This window comes from Musa acuminata, chromosome BXJ2-3, assembly GCF_036884655.1.
Source record: "Musa acuminata AAA Group cultivar baxijiao chromosome BXJ2-3, Cavendish_Baxijiao_AAA, whole genome shotgun sequence".
NCBI lineage: Eukaryota > Viridiplantae > Streptophyta > Magnoliopsida > Zingiberales > Musaceae > Musa > Musa acuminata.
The window spans coordinates 44,127,650-44,144,091 of NC_088340.1; the positions used below are offsets into that span (position 1 = coordinate 44,127,650).

The following is a 16,442-nucleotide window of genomic DNA, read 5'->3' on the forward strand; positions in this document are numbered from 1 at the left end:
GACAAAGATGATAAACATATTAACATAATTGATATAGTTTTTATAGGATCAGATTTCTTATCGCAATTCTCATTTTCAAAATTCTTAACATATAATATATTTTATTTTATAATAATGATAAATTTATTGTCTATCATCGTCTGTCTTCTTTGCTCTCGTTTGTTTGATCTGATTTTGTTCGTCCATGATAAAACCTTTTTTTTCTTAAATTTTTTATTTAATTATTATCAATAAGAAGAACATGATTCATACGCAACCTCCAATTCGGGACAATATTAGCTACTATTGAAGTGCTATAACAAGTCTTTCGCTTATGTATTGTTTGTCCTTCAACTTGATTTTCGTTTCATACGCCACAAACTTGATGTGACTAGGCTCACCTTCATCGCGAAGCTTTCAGGAAACTTTCTCATGTGATTTATTCTCGATCCATCTTGAAAAGAACATTGCACCGCTAAGTCTCCTAATTAAGAGCAAGTCACAATGACATGTGTTTGCCTTCGTGTCATTGTTTAAAGAGTCAATACGATCTAGTTTTGTCCCAAAGATATGAATCCGTTTGAAAAATATGTGCGGGTCATGTGGATATGATCTGAGCGAGAAGTTAAGGTGATAGGTGGACTTCTGAGACGATGATTGGCCTACAATTGTCTCGAAACATGATTGATTTGTTAAAGGAAACTTGGGGTCATCCCGAGATGCATCTTGTCTTGTCTAGAAGTGCTATACATTGTCTTAATGTGCTCTTTAGACATGTCAGGATCCTACACAAGCTGTCGGTGTGGGAAAATATCCTGACTCTTTCAATGTTTAAGTTAGTAAAGTAGATGAAGATGGTTTAAAACTCGAAAGAGTTTGGATTAAGCCTCCTTGCCCTCATGTTTGGCTTCGAGGATTGGCTTTTATAACTTGTTTATTGATGGAGTGTGATCGACCATTTATCCTCATTGGAGCCTCTAGCATTCTCAAAGGTTTATTTATATCAACATCTAGTGAACACGTCTTTCTAACGGCTGCATCAAAGAAAGATGATCAAGGGCACGTTGTTTGTCGGGGCAAGACCATGCTTGAAATTGATAAGGGATGAGGCTCAATGTTAAGTGCCAGGGAGGATAGTTAGATTGCACCATTTAGGATTAATGCTCCATGTGATTAAGCATGCAAGCCCTTACGTAATTATCACTGATTCCAATGGGTTGCTAGCGATCGACAACGTAATCGAGGGGAAAGTCGACAGGGTGGGCTTGGCCGTTGGGTATTAATGATCAACTCATGTGACTTTCTCGAAGATCATACTTCGATCGATGATTACGCGAGGGTGCAACACGAGCCCTTGCACATATGTTTATTTCGAACGAGGATCCACGATCGAATGAGTCATCAATTTAATACCTATGTCATTGCTTTTCCTATCAACATGTATTCCCGCGTGTGAACGAGATGAGTTACCGAATCTAGAAACAATTTAGTAATCTCATGCTCTCAAAATCAAAGTCGTCTTACTATAATCCACTGGTCAAGGTGAAACCACCACTTAAATGCTCACGTTCGAGCTACCGTCAAGAACCACGTCACTCGTGCAGCTCACAGGTGATGTCGGATTTTGTTTGGCTCTACGAGACAGACCCATGACGTTAACTACTTCACTATGACAAGGGTCCACGAGGGTGAGCTCCACCTCCACATAAGTCAACTGTAGCCGCCATGTCATCAGACGGCTGTAATAGTCGTGCAAACGACGTGAGGACCGTCAACGAACGGTGGGCCACGGGGTTTTGCGCGTCCACTACTGACGGCGGCGCCCGGGCCCACGGCCCACGGCCCACACACCGGCCACCCACACGCTCACGCGGAAAAGGGGTAAAGCACAACGATTCCCGCGGCTCCGTCGAAGTTGTGGGTCCCAACCGCCCCAAACACCCGAACGAACACACTCATTTTTTTTTCCTTTTTTATCCTATTAAATATTCTAAAAAAATGAAGCAGCTGCGTCATGATGAGTGAACGTGTTCGACCAGGCATTCAAATGGAGGACACGGCAGCTTACGTACCTGTTCAGAAACCCCACTTGTGATTGGAGTCAACTCTTCCATAACGAATCACAAGGTGGGTATCAGAACGGGTACACATAGGTACATAAAAAAAAGGAGAGGAGTAATCTCTACATGGCGCGCCTCTATTTAATCTTATTTTCGCCATTTTTCTTCCTATTATAGTTTTTAATATTAACATTTTTAATGATAAAATCGATAATAAAATGAATAATGCTATAATTAGAATAATAATAACAAACTTCACATCCTCCGGAAACGGAGCTCGTCATTCCTCGAACTCCCTCCCGCAACCTACAACCCCAAGCCCTCCTCCGCCTCTCCTTTTGATCGTCATCGATCCATGCGAGCACCTGTTTTTTTATTTTAGTTTTTCTTTTTCAACTCTTTTATACTCCTCAGATTTATAGTGGTGGAATCGTCTTTGGATTCCTCCCAAAAGCGGAGAAATCTTTTGAGTTTTTTGGGTTTTCTTTCTCAGTTTGGTTGGATTGCTAATGCAGGCGACGGAAGCTGAAGGACACCGATTGAAGATTCGAGCTCTCGGCTTGATCGAAGGTGTCCGTTCGTAACCAGCGATCGTGGTACGTCGATTTCGACCTCGAGAGGTCGAAGAGGGGGAGTCCTTGTAAATTGGTTGTTGTAGAAGAGGATTCATATATCGAATTTGAGGGGAATGACGGATCGATGGAATATGTTATAGTTCCATTTGCACAAGGTGTTATGCGTGGTCCTGATGATCTACGTCATCAGCAACGAGTGCTTGTCGATTAATCTCGAAGGTAGACATACATGTTAATTTCTCGATGTACTGGTGACTGTGTTATTGATGATGATGATGGTACCTTAAAAAAGGTTGGATTCTGGTGAAGGGTTGGCTCTGTTGGAATTCCGCTCGAGAGTGGAGTCTGATCCATTTGGGGCATTGCAGAATTGGAATCCCAGAGACGACAACCCGTGCTAATGGACCGGTGTTTGTTGCGTCGATGGTAAAGTAATCACGTTGTAAGACCGTTGGCCCCTTTATTGTGTCTCTCTTGTTGTGCATTGTTCTTCTTCGCAACTGAGTGTCATCTGTTTATGAATATGGATGTATTTGAGCAGGAAATATCAAAACGGATGCAAAAATGTCATCCAACAATTGACAGACTGATAGACCACTCCTGCACAACAATTGTCTTAAAACATGTAATAGCTTTCATTTTCTTTCAACCTTCCGCAAAAATATACTGTGCCTCCAACTAGTATTGAATCTCAAAATTTGGAGGTAGCTTCTCTGATGTCTGCATCCTTTCATGCTGACATGAGCAGACTTTGCCATATATTTGGATGTATTCTGTCATGCACTTTGATTAATCTGATATTAGCTGAACCATGACTTAGAAACTTCTCCTTGAGTTGCCTTAGAAAGGACAGTACAGTAAGAAAACAAAAAAAAGTTTAAAAAAAGTATTTTTCCTAGTTCATGTCACTCCAGTTAGTTTAGGCGACAAGTGCAATCTTCAGTAATATAAGGGGTTTGAGATTGCGTAGATAATCCAAAACTATAAAAGATGATGAATGACATCCAAAGAAATAAATACAGAAAATAAAAGAGAAGATCAAGAAAACTCAGGTGGGGCAGATTATGTAAAGCTCTAAATAAGTGATTACTTAGAAAGACTAATTAAGTTGAAACCAATTTGGTGGAGCACTGCCTGCTACTAGGCAATCCTTACTGATATAAGGTGCTTAGCTTGTGACACACACACACACACACTCACACACACACACACACACACACACACATATATATATATATATATATATATATATATATATATATATATATATATATATATATATATATATAAAACCTTTTCCCTTAATTTGACACAGTCCAATTATACCTTCTGGAAGAGATTTGTCATTGACTTAACCCTTGCAGGAGCCCAAAAGAATTGTCTCTCCATGGAATTTTGACACTGGAACTTGGGAAGCTCAGTAACTTGAGAGCTCTGTAAGTTGCATTTTAGTTTCATATTTAACTATCATTGACATATATGTTCATGGAGAGTTTTTTCTCTTTGCCTAAATATACACAATATTGAATAGAAGGAACCATAATTCCATAAGCATAGAACTTAGTTTGAGATATTCAAATATTCATGTAAAGTTTTTCAGGGACTGAAATCTGTTAAATGAGCATACAGGAATGAAGGAAATATTCATGAGATTGTGCCATCTCTTGTTTTTTATTCTCATTAAAATCAATTTGTGATAGATCAATTATTTTTATTTTGTATCGTAGAGGAATCTTCCATAAAATATAATTACTAAGCATTTTATTATGTTTTTCTTCTATTTTTAGGGTGACACATTCTTCAGCAAGGATTATCTTGTTGATGGCATATTCATTGTTGGTATCATCAACATGTCCTAGTGCACTGCCGTGTTGACATAGGCATCTCAGTAGGAAAAGAAAAAAAGAAAACAATAGTATTGAAATAGGAATTGTAGCAATATAATGCATTTGGTGATCTAACTAATGGCAGCTTTACAATCTTATGATATGGAACTTCTTCGCAAAATAAAAGGACACAAACCACTAGGTTTACACCTGGCTGTCAGATATGATATGATCATCTTTACATTTTACATGCCACACCTTTGTATCATTGTTGTGAATATCAGGTATCAGTCTTCCACAAAGACATCTGATTTCTTTTTTTTTTTTCATGTGTTTCCCATTGTAACATGCTCTTTTTTTTTTTTTTTTTTTGCATAACAGATTTGCGAGGAATAGACCTGTTGTGGATGGAATTTATCTCATCCTGGACATAACCCTAAGACCACAAAATGATATTAAAAGGCAATAAATCTGTTTGTTCATATTAAAAACTCTTGGGATGACCTCAGTTCTTTGTACATTGGGCATAACTAATTAATGTGCAACAACAACAACAACAACGACGACGATGACAATGCAATAAAGACCTTAAAATACTTGTTCTAAGTTTAATGCAGTAGCCAAAAAATAAACCTCACATCAAATGTATAACAGCATTTTTCGACACAAGTTTTTTGGCTCTCATATCATCATTTAAACTTCAGGTCATCATAGCTTTGTCAAACTAAGTTTAGTGCACTTCCATTGTTTTTGTAACTAGTTTTCTTTCAGCAGTGTGCTTTATGGGAACAAATTTTCTGTAGTCATCTCTAAGGAGATTGGAGGATTAACCATGTTGGAACTCTTGGACTTGAGGAATAACATGCTAAATGGTACAATTCTGAAGGAGATTGGAGAAATTTTATCTCTCAAACATCTGAGTCTCCTATTGCAATACACTTTTGCCTCAAAAGTTAAGAAAATTTTGCGAGTTAAAAATCATCCTTTTCTTTTGCAGTCTGCTTTGCCATAACAAATTCCAAGGGAGCACACCTTTGATAGAAAATCCTAAAATGCACTTTGATTTGATGCATGATCAAAACCTTTCTTGTGGTATGACTAATGACCTGGGCCGAGTAAACAGGAAGGTTAAGCATTGGTAAGCCACCATTAATTTCTCTACATGTTTATGAGAATTTGCATGTTAATAAGCATGGAGGTATTATCGGTTCTCCTTTTCCAAGTAAATGACTCTTAAGGTTGAATATAATTTGCACTGTAGGATTTGTTATGACCTTCAATATTTCTTTCTGTTAACTTTCTACTAGTAGAATTAGAGTAAGAAAACAAGCGATTAGACTCAATCCTCCTATATCCTTGGCTGTGTTGCTTCTTGTAAGATTCCTTCTTCAGTGTAGCTAGGCTATATTATAGGCAGTTGAACCAACAAAAGTAGCGATTAGTTTATCCTTACAAACTTACATGTGCTAGTGATGATGTTGAAGCAAGGGATAAGGCACAAAATAGCTGACAACTAGTTAATGATAATATAAAAGATAATGAGCAAAGCCTATCCTAGTTTCGAAGGTAAATTTTTTATGTATCTTTTGTGTAACAGTAGAAGAGATTGACAACGTCTTGTCACAATGCTACAGGACTTAGGCAAGACCAATTAAGTCTGTGATAAGACGTTGTCAATATTTTTTGTGTAATTGTTTTTTCTTATTATTGCTAGCTTTAACATTCTAACTGTCATCAGCAATCTGTAGGCAAAGTTAATGTTTTTAACTGGTTGGGAATGGTTTTAGAAACATATTAAGAACGACCAGAATTAAACTAAATTTCCATCAAATTATTGGAAAGTAAAGCTCTTGTCAATCACAGCTTCTTATTAGAAATTGGGCATGCCAAAGGACTTGAACAATTTCCTGTTAAGATTATTCATTGGCTTCTGTGTATATCACTAAATTTGCATTTGGCTGGCTCATATTTTTTATACAGAACGAGTTTCAATATGTATACATTGAATGGATGGATTTCATTGTCCACACTCCACACACTTATTGCTATTATGTAAATACCAGCTTTTGGGAGACTGGTTGGCAGAAACTGAAGAATGTTAACTCCTTTCTGTTTCGGCTTAAAAGAAGAATCATACAAATCTTTGAGATATCACCATTGTAAGAATACTTCTTCTTTTTGTGTGTTTTTATGTTAGCAATAGCTAATTAGCTCGCTGATGACAAATTCTTAAAATCATCTCAATTGCAGAAGAGTTTTGCTTTCAAGCTTCAGATCGAAAGGAGGCATTCTGGATGGACAGAATGAAAGAAGCAATAATGTAGGCCATATGTGCATATTATATACTGTCTCGATATCCTTGACCACAAGAAGATTTTTAACGAAATAATAATTATAATTTTTATGGACAGTAGCTGGTTTTGGTGAGCCATATCTAATGTCAAGCATACATGTACATATTCCTTGCAGTAGACTGGTTGAAGAAACCAGGAACCTACATGCTGCTCCAGGAAGTGCTGGCTCTGTAAGTCAATTTGTCAGTGTTCCACCTATTGCAAGCAGCTCATCTCCTGCGATAAGAAACAAATCTAAGCTAATCCCAGCCCCAGCTCCTATGCCCCTCCCAAGTCCATTCGTATCTCATCCTGAGACTACACCAACAGAGACGACCAATTCTGAGGAGAATGATGTTCGGTCAAGTAAAAAATCAGCAACATGGATGTACATTCTTGTTCTTCCAATGGCTGCTTTACTTCTTACCCTGGGAACATGCATGTTTTTGGTTTGCCGCAGCAAGGGTGTGGCTACATAGGTCCTTGGAAAACTGGTCTAAGTGGTCAGTTGCAGAAGGCATTTGTAACAGGTGAATCCCATTCTACCTATGTTTGGACATTATGGATATGATAATTGATCGACATTTTAGGATATAAGTAATTCATCAGAGATAACTAATAGTTTCAATTTTTGTGTGATTAGCGTGAAAAGAAAAAAATATTTGTATTATTAGGTTCTTCTCATGTTAACATATCATTTGTAACTTAATAGTTGTAACTCCAAAGATGGGAAGGTGTAGTGCAGCTCATTGAAGCTATGACCCTAGGTAAACACTTCAAATGATCCTATTTGCAGATAAGTAGGTGTATAATTTGTATAAAGTTACAATTTGTATGAAAAAAATGTTATTTAACATTGTAAGATCAGAATCTTTACAGGGAAGCATTCTTCTATCGGTAAAATAATTTTAGATCGAAGGTAATGCACATACTCCAAGGCATATATAAGCACCAAATAGCTTACTAAACACTATATTATTATTATTTTAGTTAGTTTTAGTAGTACTTGATAGTTAATAATACCATGCATTTGTCTACCTACAATATGTTCTATTCAGTGTGTCCTTGAAAATTTTTTTTACTCTACCTTTTCTAATGCACTGGTAGCAAGGAAGCCTGTGCTTCTGCTTAGTTCACATATGGAATGCACAGCTTATGTCTTCTCTTTCACTTATGCAGGGGTACCGAAATTGAAGGGCTCAGAGCTTGAAGCTGCTTGTGAAGATTTTAGCAACATTGTCATCGGTCATCCAGAATTTACTGTTTATAAGGGAACATTATCAAGTAGGGTCGAGATAGCACTTGTATCCACCACCATCACATCTTTAAACTATTGGTCAAGGCATTCAGAAATGCTTTTCAGAAAAAAGGTTTTCATTCTTGGTATTTTTGTAGCAAATTGCCTACTCTATGCACACTGAATATGTTACATTGTCCTAAGGGCAGTGCATTGATGTCTTTCTCATCTTGGACATACAGATAGATGCATTATCTCGTGTGAACCACAAAAACTTTGTCAGTCTCCTTGGTTACTGTGAGGAGAATGAGCCGTTTATGAGAATGATGGTCTTTGAATATGCACCCAATGGTACACTCTATGAGCATCTTCATGGTAAGAAGGATTAATGCATTCAAATTCGATGAAAGCTTGACTTTGAAGCAATAAATGATAGACAGACTAATAGAATGTTTAATTTTGTGCAGTGGAAGAATTCGAGCATCTTGATTGGAGTGCTAGATGAGGATAATCATGGGGACAGCCTACTGTCTGCAGCACATGCACGAGCTGAAGCCACCCATACCACATCTCAACCTGCTGTCAAGCTCGATTTTTGTTTCAGAGGATTTTGCTGCTAAGGCGAAGTTCCAAAACATTTCTTCTACTGTCAATGATATCTATGATCGTATCAACTAACTAAGAATATATTGATCATTACATATGATTTGATGTATATGTACAGGTTGCGGACATTGATGTTTGGAAAGAAATTTTTGCCAACGTGAAGACACATGGAGATGATGACCTTGATCACTCCGAACCCCTTTCTGCCGATCCTGCAAAAGATGTTTACAGTTTTGGGATACTATTATTAGAAATAGTTTCTGGGAAGGTGCCATGTTCTGAAGAACAAGTCTCCCTTCTGAACTTGGTAAGCTGACATATCTCACAATACTAGAAACCAGTGAGAACCTTATGGATTCATTTTGCTCCTCCATCTTTCACAAGTGTTACTGCAATAATTCTATTCTTAGAGGAATAGATAACGTGGTACTGGCTCTAAGATACCTGCCCTGTTGAAACAACAGGTTGTGGAGTACTTAAATGGTAATGGTGGTGTTGGCTCTTTGGTCGATCCCACTTTGAAAACCCATAAAGATCAGGAGCTGGAAACCATTTGCGAGGTCATCCGAGATTGCATCAATCTTGATCCCAGGAAGAGGCCAACCATGAAAGAAGTTACTTCTAAGTTGAGGGATGTGATACAGATTTCACCCGAGGCAGCAACTTTCTCCACTTTGGTGGGCGGAGGTGGAGATCGTATCTGTCGAAGCAAGTTAACACGTAGTTTGTTTCCTTGCAGAATTATGCGGCAACCACCATCTGGTATATGGCTCAGTCAATCATCATGTAAACCTCAGTCCACTTATCTTTCTTCTCTTTATTGTACCATGGAAGATCCATCTGCTGCTTCTTTAGCCATAGCAATCGACTGTGAACCAAGTGGTCTTCCTGTAGGTCCTGCGAGAGACCAAGGAGTGTCGATACAGATTCACTGCGAACTTGAATACGTGTAGCCATCTTTGCACGACTGCTGAAGGTTGGTGCATTTGGGACCGAGATTAAATGATTCAGAGTGTAAATTCTCTAGCATTTCTCCTTCAAATTGAGTTTGTACTGTCTTAGTGATAACCATGCTTGTGTGTGTGTGTGTGTTATAGAATGGCCGAGTGTCGACTGTGCCGAGCTCCTTCTTGGACGAGTCGAGCTCAAGTCAGACATCAACATAGTCATAGTCAGATCATCGTCAACTCTTTCACAGCAGAAAAAGAGAGGAATCTCCTCAAATAATTCAAAAGCCAAAAAGCCTCCTCCTTATCTTGGAATCTACTTTGCTTTGCCTCGGACTGCATCCACAGCTTTAGCAATCCTTTGCTCTTTGTATACAAGCATTCCTTCGTTCGCTAGCAGCCTCCTTGCCTCCAAGTCCCGTAGCACAGTGGCCATAAAGTGGTCACAAAGAAGAAGATATAATCCATGATCATCAAGTGCCTCAGCGTGCCTCCCCTGTCTTCAGAGCCTAGTAATCATGGATCCATGGATACTGGTAATAATATTTTAGCGAGAGTTGGGTGCAGCTTAATATCTTATAGCAGAAACGTAAACGTTGGGAGATTCGCCAACCTTTTGTCACGTGGATGCTGACTCGGAGCATTTTTATAATATCTTAAGCTTTCAATATTAATAACAATTCAATTAAAATTTTTACGTTTAATTATCAATCGGATTCGATTTTAGTCGTTTCATCAGCTTTAGTTTTTATTTTCTTTATTGGAAATAGAGAAATAGTTTACTGAACCTAAAGAGCAATTCCCGCAGTAAAGACATGGATTTGAATCCATCTGTGATGCTTCTGTTTGATTTATTCTCCTCACAGACGGCGAAAGAGGCCGTCTATTTAACGGTAACGCGCGTTGCATTTTCTATTCCTCCGAGTTTGTACACGACTGCGTGTCATGACATTTCCGTCGCAAAAATACCAACGGGCAAATTCCCATGGAGACACACACGACAGGGAGATATATAGACGACGGAGAACGGAGGTGATTCCGTGGGTGGTGTTGTCTCGAATCCTGCCTCCCCCCATCCTTTTCTCTGCGAGCGACTCTCTCTCTCTCTCTCTCTCTCCCGCCCAGTTTCGTCCTCATCTTCTGTGCCCCTTTGGAAACCTCTTCTTTATCTCAGCTTTCATCAACAATTCTCCAGCTTTTTTCACCCGAGGCCACCTTTCTCTTTTGCTGCTCCACTCCTCAGCCGCAGAGCAATCGGAAAAATTCCATCTTGGTGCTGTTTGGAAGACCCGAAAAAGGTCGGGTTTTTATTTGCTTTCCAACCCTTCTTCCCCCGGTTGGGTGTTGTTTTGGTGATTCTTGGAGATGGCGGAAGTCAAGCCGGAGGAGATCATCACGCATCCGCCCATGGATCAACTCCAGGGGTTCGAGTACTGCATCGACTCCAATCCTTCTTGGGGTGTGTTAGATTACTGATACCCTTCCTTTTGCTCTTTTGTTCTCCGGTTGTACTAGTATGAGCGTTCGTGACTGCGCACTCGATTGCAGGTGAGGCGATTGCTTTGGGATTTCAGCATTACGTATTGGCGTTGGGCACAGCGGTGATGATCCCAACCTTTCTGGTACCCTTGATGGGGGGAAGTGATGTAAGACTTGCTTACTAGTATTGCAATCCCATCCAACCTTTTTCCTATTTCTCTATTTCTCCTTTGGAGTGTTCTCTTCAGAAGTTAGTTCTTTGCTTCCGTCTTTAGTTGTATTCTGCTGATTAAACCATCTTTTTTGTTCATTTAATCACTGTATTTTCCTTCAAAAATGAATGCTTAAGGATGCTTCCTACCATACTATTTAATTAGCTTCTTTGTTCATCAGTCTAACACGATCAATATCTTCTGGTGTCATTTGCATCTTTTACATTAGATTGTTCAGATTTAACTCGTCAACTAGTTGAAAGTAATCAGGGAGTCCACTGCTGCAGGATGATAAGGTTAGGGTTGTGCAGACACTGCTTTTTGTAACCGGAATAAATACACTGATCCAGACCCTATTCGGGACTCGCCTTCCAACTGTGATTGGTGGTTCATACGCATTTATGGTTCCAATCATATCTATAATTCACGACTCATCCCTGACACAGATAACCAATGATCATCAAGTAAGTCAACAAGTTAATATTGACTTTTCACTCAATATATTCCCAGTTTGTTAGTTCTCCATGTGGATAATTTGGACCAGTGCTTTGTTTGCATGTTCGCAGAGGTTCCTCCAAACCATGAGAGCCATACAAGGAGCTTTAATTGTCTCTTCCTGCATTCAGATTATTCTGGGTTACAGCCAGTTGTGGGGTATCTGTTCCAGGTACAGCTACTTCTCTATGATCATTAGATGTGTCCTTGTTTCTTGGTGTTTTCCCTGGCAGCATAATCGATCAGTTCTAGTAATCATCATGCGGATCGAGAAAATCAGTTTACCAGTCTGTGTAAAGTAAGTTGGAAATTTAGTATTGGAAAGTTCCAACAAAATGGATCACATGTAAAATATTAACAGAGGGACAATTCTGAGCAAGTGACAGACATAATTGCTGAGAAAGTCTGCATATTATTTGTTTGGTGTAATTATGTTGTGTGTTTCTGGTTCAGATTTTTCAGCCCTCTGGGAATGGTGCCGGTAGTTTCACTGGTTGGATTCGGGTTATTCGACAGAGGATTCCCTGTGGTACTGCTTCTATTGCCTCTCCTTCTCTTTGATATCTGTAAGATCTGTAGACATGAAGATATAGGCGAGCTTTTCAGTTTTGCATAGCATGCATTTTATTGTAGCTTCAATAGGTCAGCCATATGGATGCTAATTGTGCATCTTAACACATGTTTTGTGTACATTGATCTTTTACCTATCTGAAAACATCGATCTTGCATTGTTCTAATCAGCCTGCTGATTGCGATAATGTATCATCAGCTTTGTACTTGTATCAGATGGAGAACAAAATGTAGCTACAGAACCTTCAGCTTGACTGGAAACCAAAACCTTATTCTTTACCTTTCACAAAAGCTAGTACCAAAGGTGGTTCTTAGAGTTACAATAAAAAAATGACTTGTTACCAAATGCTTATGAATTTATTATCTGGTAAAACAATCCAACATGTTTGCTCTTTTCCTGCAAAATTTTCACCAAGATGAACATTTCTGTGGCAGATGATTAACATTAGAAGATTTTCCAATACATTCGTAAATTTTTTTTTGTTAAAGGTACCACCAATTGAAGGATGAGAAATATTGCTAAAAGAATGGCAAATGGCATACATGGATGTAAAATAGGCTAAAAAAATGGCAAATGACATATCAGGATGTAAATTATTGCTTTGATGTACTTGAATATAGTTTCTTAAGAATAATATTGTTTGTTAGGTAATATGCGACGACGAAAATTGATGTCAACATGTATTTTGATGCCTCAGAATTACCAGAAATGTGTAGGACTTCAGTAGGATTCTAATTTAGTCTTTCCCTCTTAAACTTGTGATTCATAAAATTAAGGATAAATATCTTTAGCAGGTATTACAAAAGATATGATTGCTTTAAAAACCATATAAAGAAGTGAAATTTCTGTAAGAGATGAAGATTTCAGTAATACATTCAATTCTGTTAGTCTAAGCTTGTTCGTGCACCAGGTTGGGAGATGTGTGGAGATTGGTGTTCCGATGCTCATCCTATTCGTTGCATCCTCCCAGGTACAGATTTATCTTATAGTGATTCAACTATAGAACACAGCACAATTGACTTCAAAATCTTTCTTTCATGTCTCCTATCTTTCTAAACCAAACCTGTAAACTTGATCAGTATCTGAAGCATCTACATGTTAGAGGGTTGCCCATATTGGAGAGGTTCTCTCTTCTGATAACCATCACCATCATCTGGGTTTATGCCCACTTGCTTACGGTTAGCGGTGCATACAAACACCATCCCGAGCGCACCCAAGTCAACTGCCGCACTGACCGTGCCAACCTCATCTCCTCTGCTCCCTGGTATTCCTCCAAACTGTTTTTATCGCTCTCTGTAATGTCTTTCATCGTGTTACACTAACACATCAAGGCATTTAGGATAAAGATTCCATACCCATTACAATGGGGTGCACCAACTTTTGATGCTGGCCATTCTTTTGGGATGATGGCTGCCGTCTTTGCATCCTTGATCGAGGTAAGCAGTGGTGATGCCGAACTCCATTATATCTGATGGTGCAAATGCCATCTTTCGTTTTTGCCAAAGCTGATAAATCTCTTGTTTTGCTGCAGTCAACCGGTGCTTACAAGGCTGCAGCCCGCCTGGCTAGTGCAACACCTCCTCCTGCTCATGTCCTGAGCCGAGGCATTGGATGGCAGGTAATTAATTACCTCATTGGATCAACATATGCGAAATTCTCTTGTCAAGTTAATTCTGAGCATTTGAATGAATTGTGTTATCTGTTCTTGTCCTTCAAAAATGATCAGGGAATTGGAATCCTACTTGATGGGCTGTTTGGCACTGTAACTGGTTCAACTGTCTCTGTGTGAGTTCATACTTCATGTTCTTATATCTTTTCGCACATAACATGACGATACTCTTTATCAAGTTTCTAACCGGGGAATACATCAGGGAAAATTTGGGGCTTCTCGGATCGACTAGAGTTGGGAGTCGTAGGGTCATTCAGATCTCAGCTGGTTTCATGATATTCTTCTCCATCATGGGTGAGTGATGAGCTATATGTATCCATCCAGTTCATAAGGTTTCCCCATTGTGGACACATATTGAATCTACTCTTTTGACGTAGGGAAATTTGGAGCTTTATTTGCCTCCATTCCGTTCGTCATCTTTGCTGCTGTTTACTGTGTTCTATTCGGGATCGTGGGTATGTTCTCCTTCTAGTTTTCCTCTAGTTTTAGACAGAGTGTGTGTTAGACCAAAGCTTGATATCTTGTCTTTTGGATTTCTCTGTTCTAGCGGCGGTGGGGCTCTCCTTGTTGCAGTTCACCAACATGAACTCCATGCGCAACCTCTTCATCACTGGCGTCTCCATCTTCCTCGGCCTGTCTGTTCCTCAGTACTTCTTCAAGTACACCTCGAGCGCTCAGCGTGGTCCAGCCCACACCAAGGCAGAATGGGTATGTATTTTTACCAGCCTTTGAAATAGATCGATCTCACATGACTAAACGGTGATCTCATCTGATACTGTGTAGTATTACCAATGATCACATTACCAATGCTCACAATCTCTAAAAGAAATCCATAATTGTCAAGCATTTAGGAGCTACCTGAGTGTAAGTTGATCAACTTCAGCAAGCTGTAAGTTGGGTCTTTGGCAAAAACAGTCATCAAGATCAAGTTACAGCATGCAAGAACAGTAGGGAGCTGTAACTTAGGTTCAGGAGTATCTTTTATTAGAATCAGTCTCGAAAAAGGAAGAAAACTTCTTTGTGTTTGCATGTTTCTGATCTGTGTCCTTTTGCAGTTCAATGACTACATAAACACGATCTTCTCCTCCCCACCGACCGTGGCATTGATCGTTGCGGTTTTCCTGGACAACACACTCGACGTCAGTGGCACTGCCGGCGACCGAGGCATGGCATGGTGGGCTAGGTTTCGAAAATTCCAAGGAGACAGCAGGAACGAGGAGTTCTATACTCTCCCCTTTAACCTCAACCGTTTCTTTCCTCCATCATGAGCTTGCTGATGGAAGAACTTGGTGAGACTCAGATCGTTGAGCAGAGAAGGGTACAGAATTAGGTTTTGGCCAAATCCACTGGGTGATTGCTTGGACTCGTAGTTGTTTCATGTATATTTTGGATTCGTCGAGCGATAGTAACAGGTATTGAAGTCCACTAGAAATGATGTTATAAGGATCAATGTGTTTGCAGGAACAAAAGATCATCAGCATAGTCAAGTTCGAACTTGAATTCAAGCATACGGATTTTTTTTGGGTTGAAAGGGTAGAATGAGTTGAAGGAAAGGAAACTATAATTCTTGTCGTGATCAGCATAACCATGTCGTCGTTCATTTCCCTCGACAACCTCTTGTGCCAGCTGGTGGACCATGCACCAGACGTCCCACCATGTTCTTTCTGCAAAGCTGTTAATGATCTCGAGCCTTATGCTCAATCAACCTGCACTCATACTGCATGCCACAGCTTGCACTGGTCTTCCCATGTCTTCCACTGTTCTTCATCTGCTCCGACTGATCTGTTTCAGTCATTACTCGTTAGGCACAGGTTGCAGCCTTATCCTTTGTGTCAATGCTGACTACTGCCATTCTGAAGTCAAAAACTGTGTCACAGAGTCCAATGGTCCCTCTCGCTAGAATCCATCGGAGCAACTCTCTGACCTCAGTCATCGCCGGTGGCTTCTCTTGTACCTAATAACAGGACTGAAAACAACTACACGACCAGGTACGGTTGGATGAGGGGAAGAAGGTTTTTCTGTAGAAATGAACATTTATAGAACAGATACCACACTTGATCTTAGCTGAAACAACCCGAGAAAAGGATATGTGATGATGATTTGAGATGCTCGCAACAACAAACAAACAATTCAAGAAGTTTTAGTCCGCATGGTAGTAGTAATCAGCCCTCCTTGAAGAACACGGTGACAGAAGCGAGAAGGGGGAAGAGGAAGGAAGGTAGAAACGGATTGGGCGTCGGCTATCGGCGCCTCGAGTGTCGTGTTTGACTGCCATTGTTTATCTGGTCTTCCGCACAACCTTCATACCTCCCTCCGCTGCAGCTCGACTGTCATCCATCCCCAGCAACTCTGCGACTGGGTTGCGTTTGGGAAACAGAGACAACAGTGGTTTTGACTGCCACGCAAACTCGTCGACCATGCAGCTGCTTCGACATGTGTCACAAGGGGCTCGT

The 16,442-nt window shown here is 39.8% G+C and overlaps 1 protein-coding gene and 1 pseudogene across 1 annotated transcript; both read left to right on the plus strand.

Annotated features, from left to right (window-relative positions):
• Positions 1-2,310: 2,310 nt before the first annotated feature.
• Positions 2,311-9,472, plus strand: LOC135608544 (protein MALE DISCOVERER 2-like; annotated as a pseudogene).
• A 1,060-nt stretch (positions 9,473-10,532) lies between these two features.
• LOC135608545 (nucleobase-ascorbate transporter 2-like) lies at positions 10,533-15,497 on the plus strand. Its single transcript, XM_065101568.1, has 14 exons — positions 10,533-11,022; positions 11,112-11,209; positions 11,542-11,718; positions 11,821-11,921; positions 12,203-12,278; positions 13,231-13,290; positions 13,400-13,584; positions 13,660-13,756; positions 13,852-13,938; positions 14,047-14,105; positions 14,192-14,283; positions 14,367-14,444; positions 14,537-14,697; positions 15,045-15,497. The coding sequence occupies exons 1-14, from the start codon at positions 10,929-10,931 to the stop codon at positions 15,255-15,257; spliced, it is 1,578 nt and encodes a 525-aa protein (XP_064957640.1). The 5' UTR covers positions 10,533-10,928; the 3' UTR covers positions 15,258-15,497.
• The last annotated feature ends 945 nt before the right edge of the window (positions 15,498-16,442 follow it).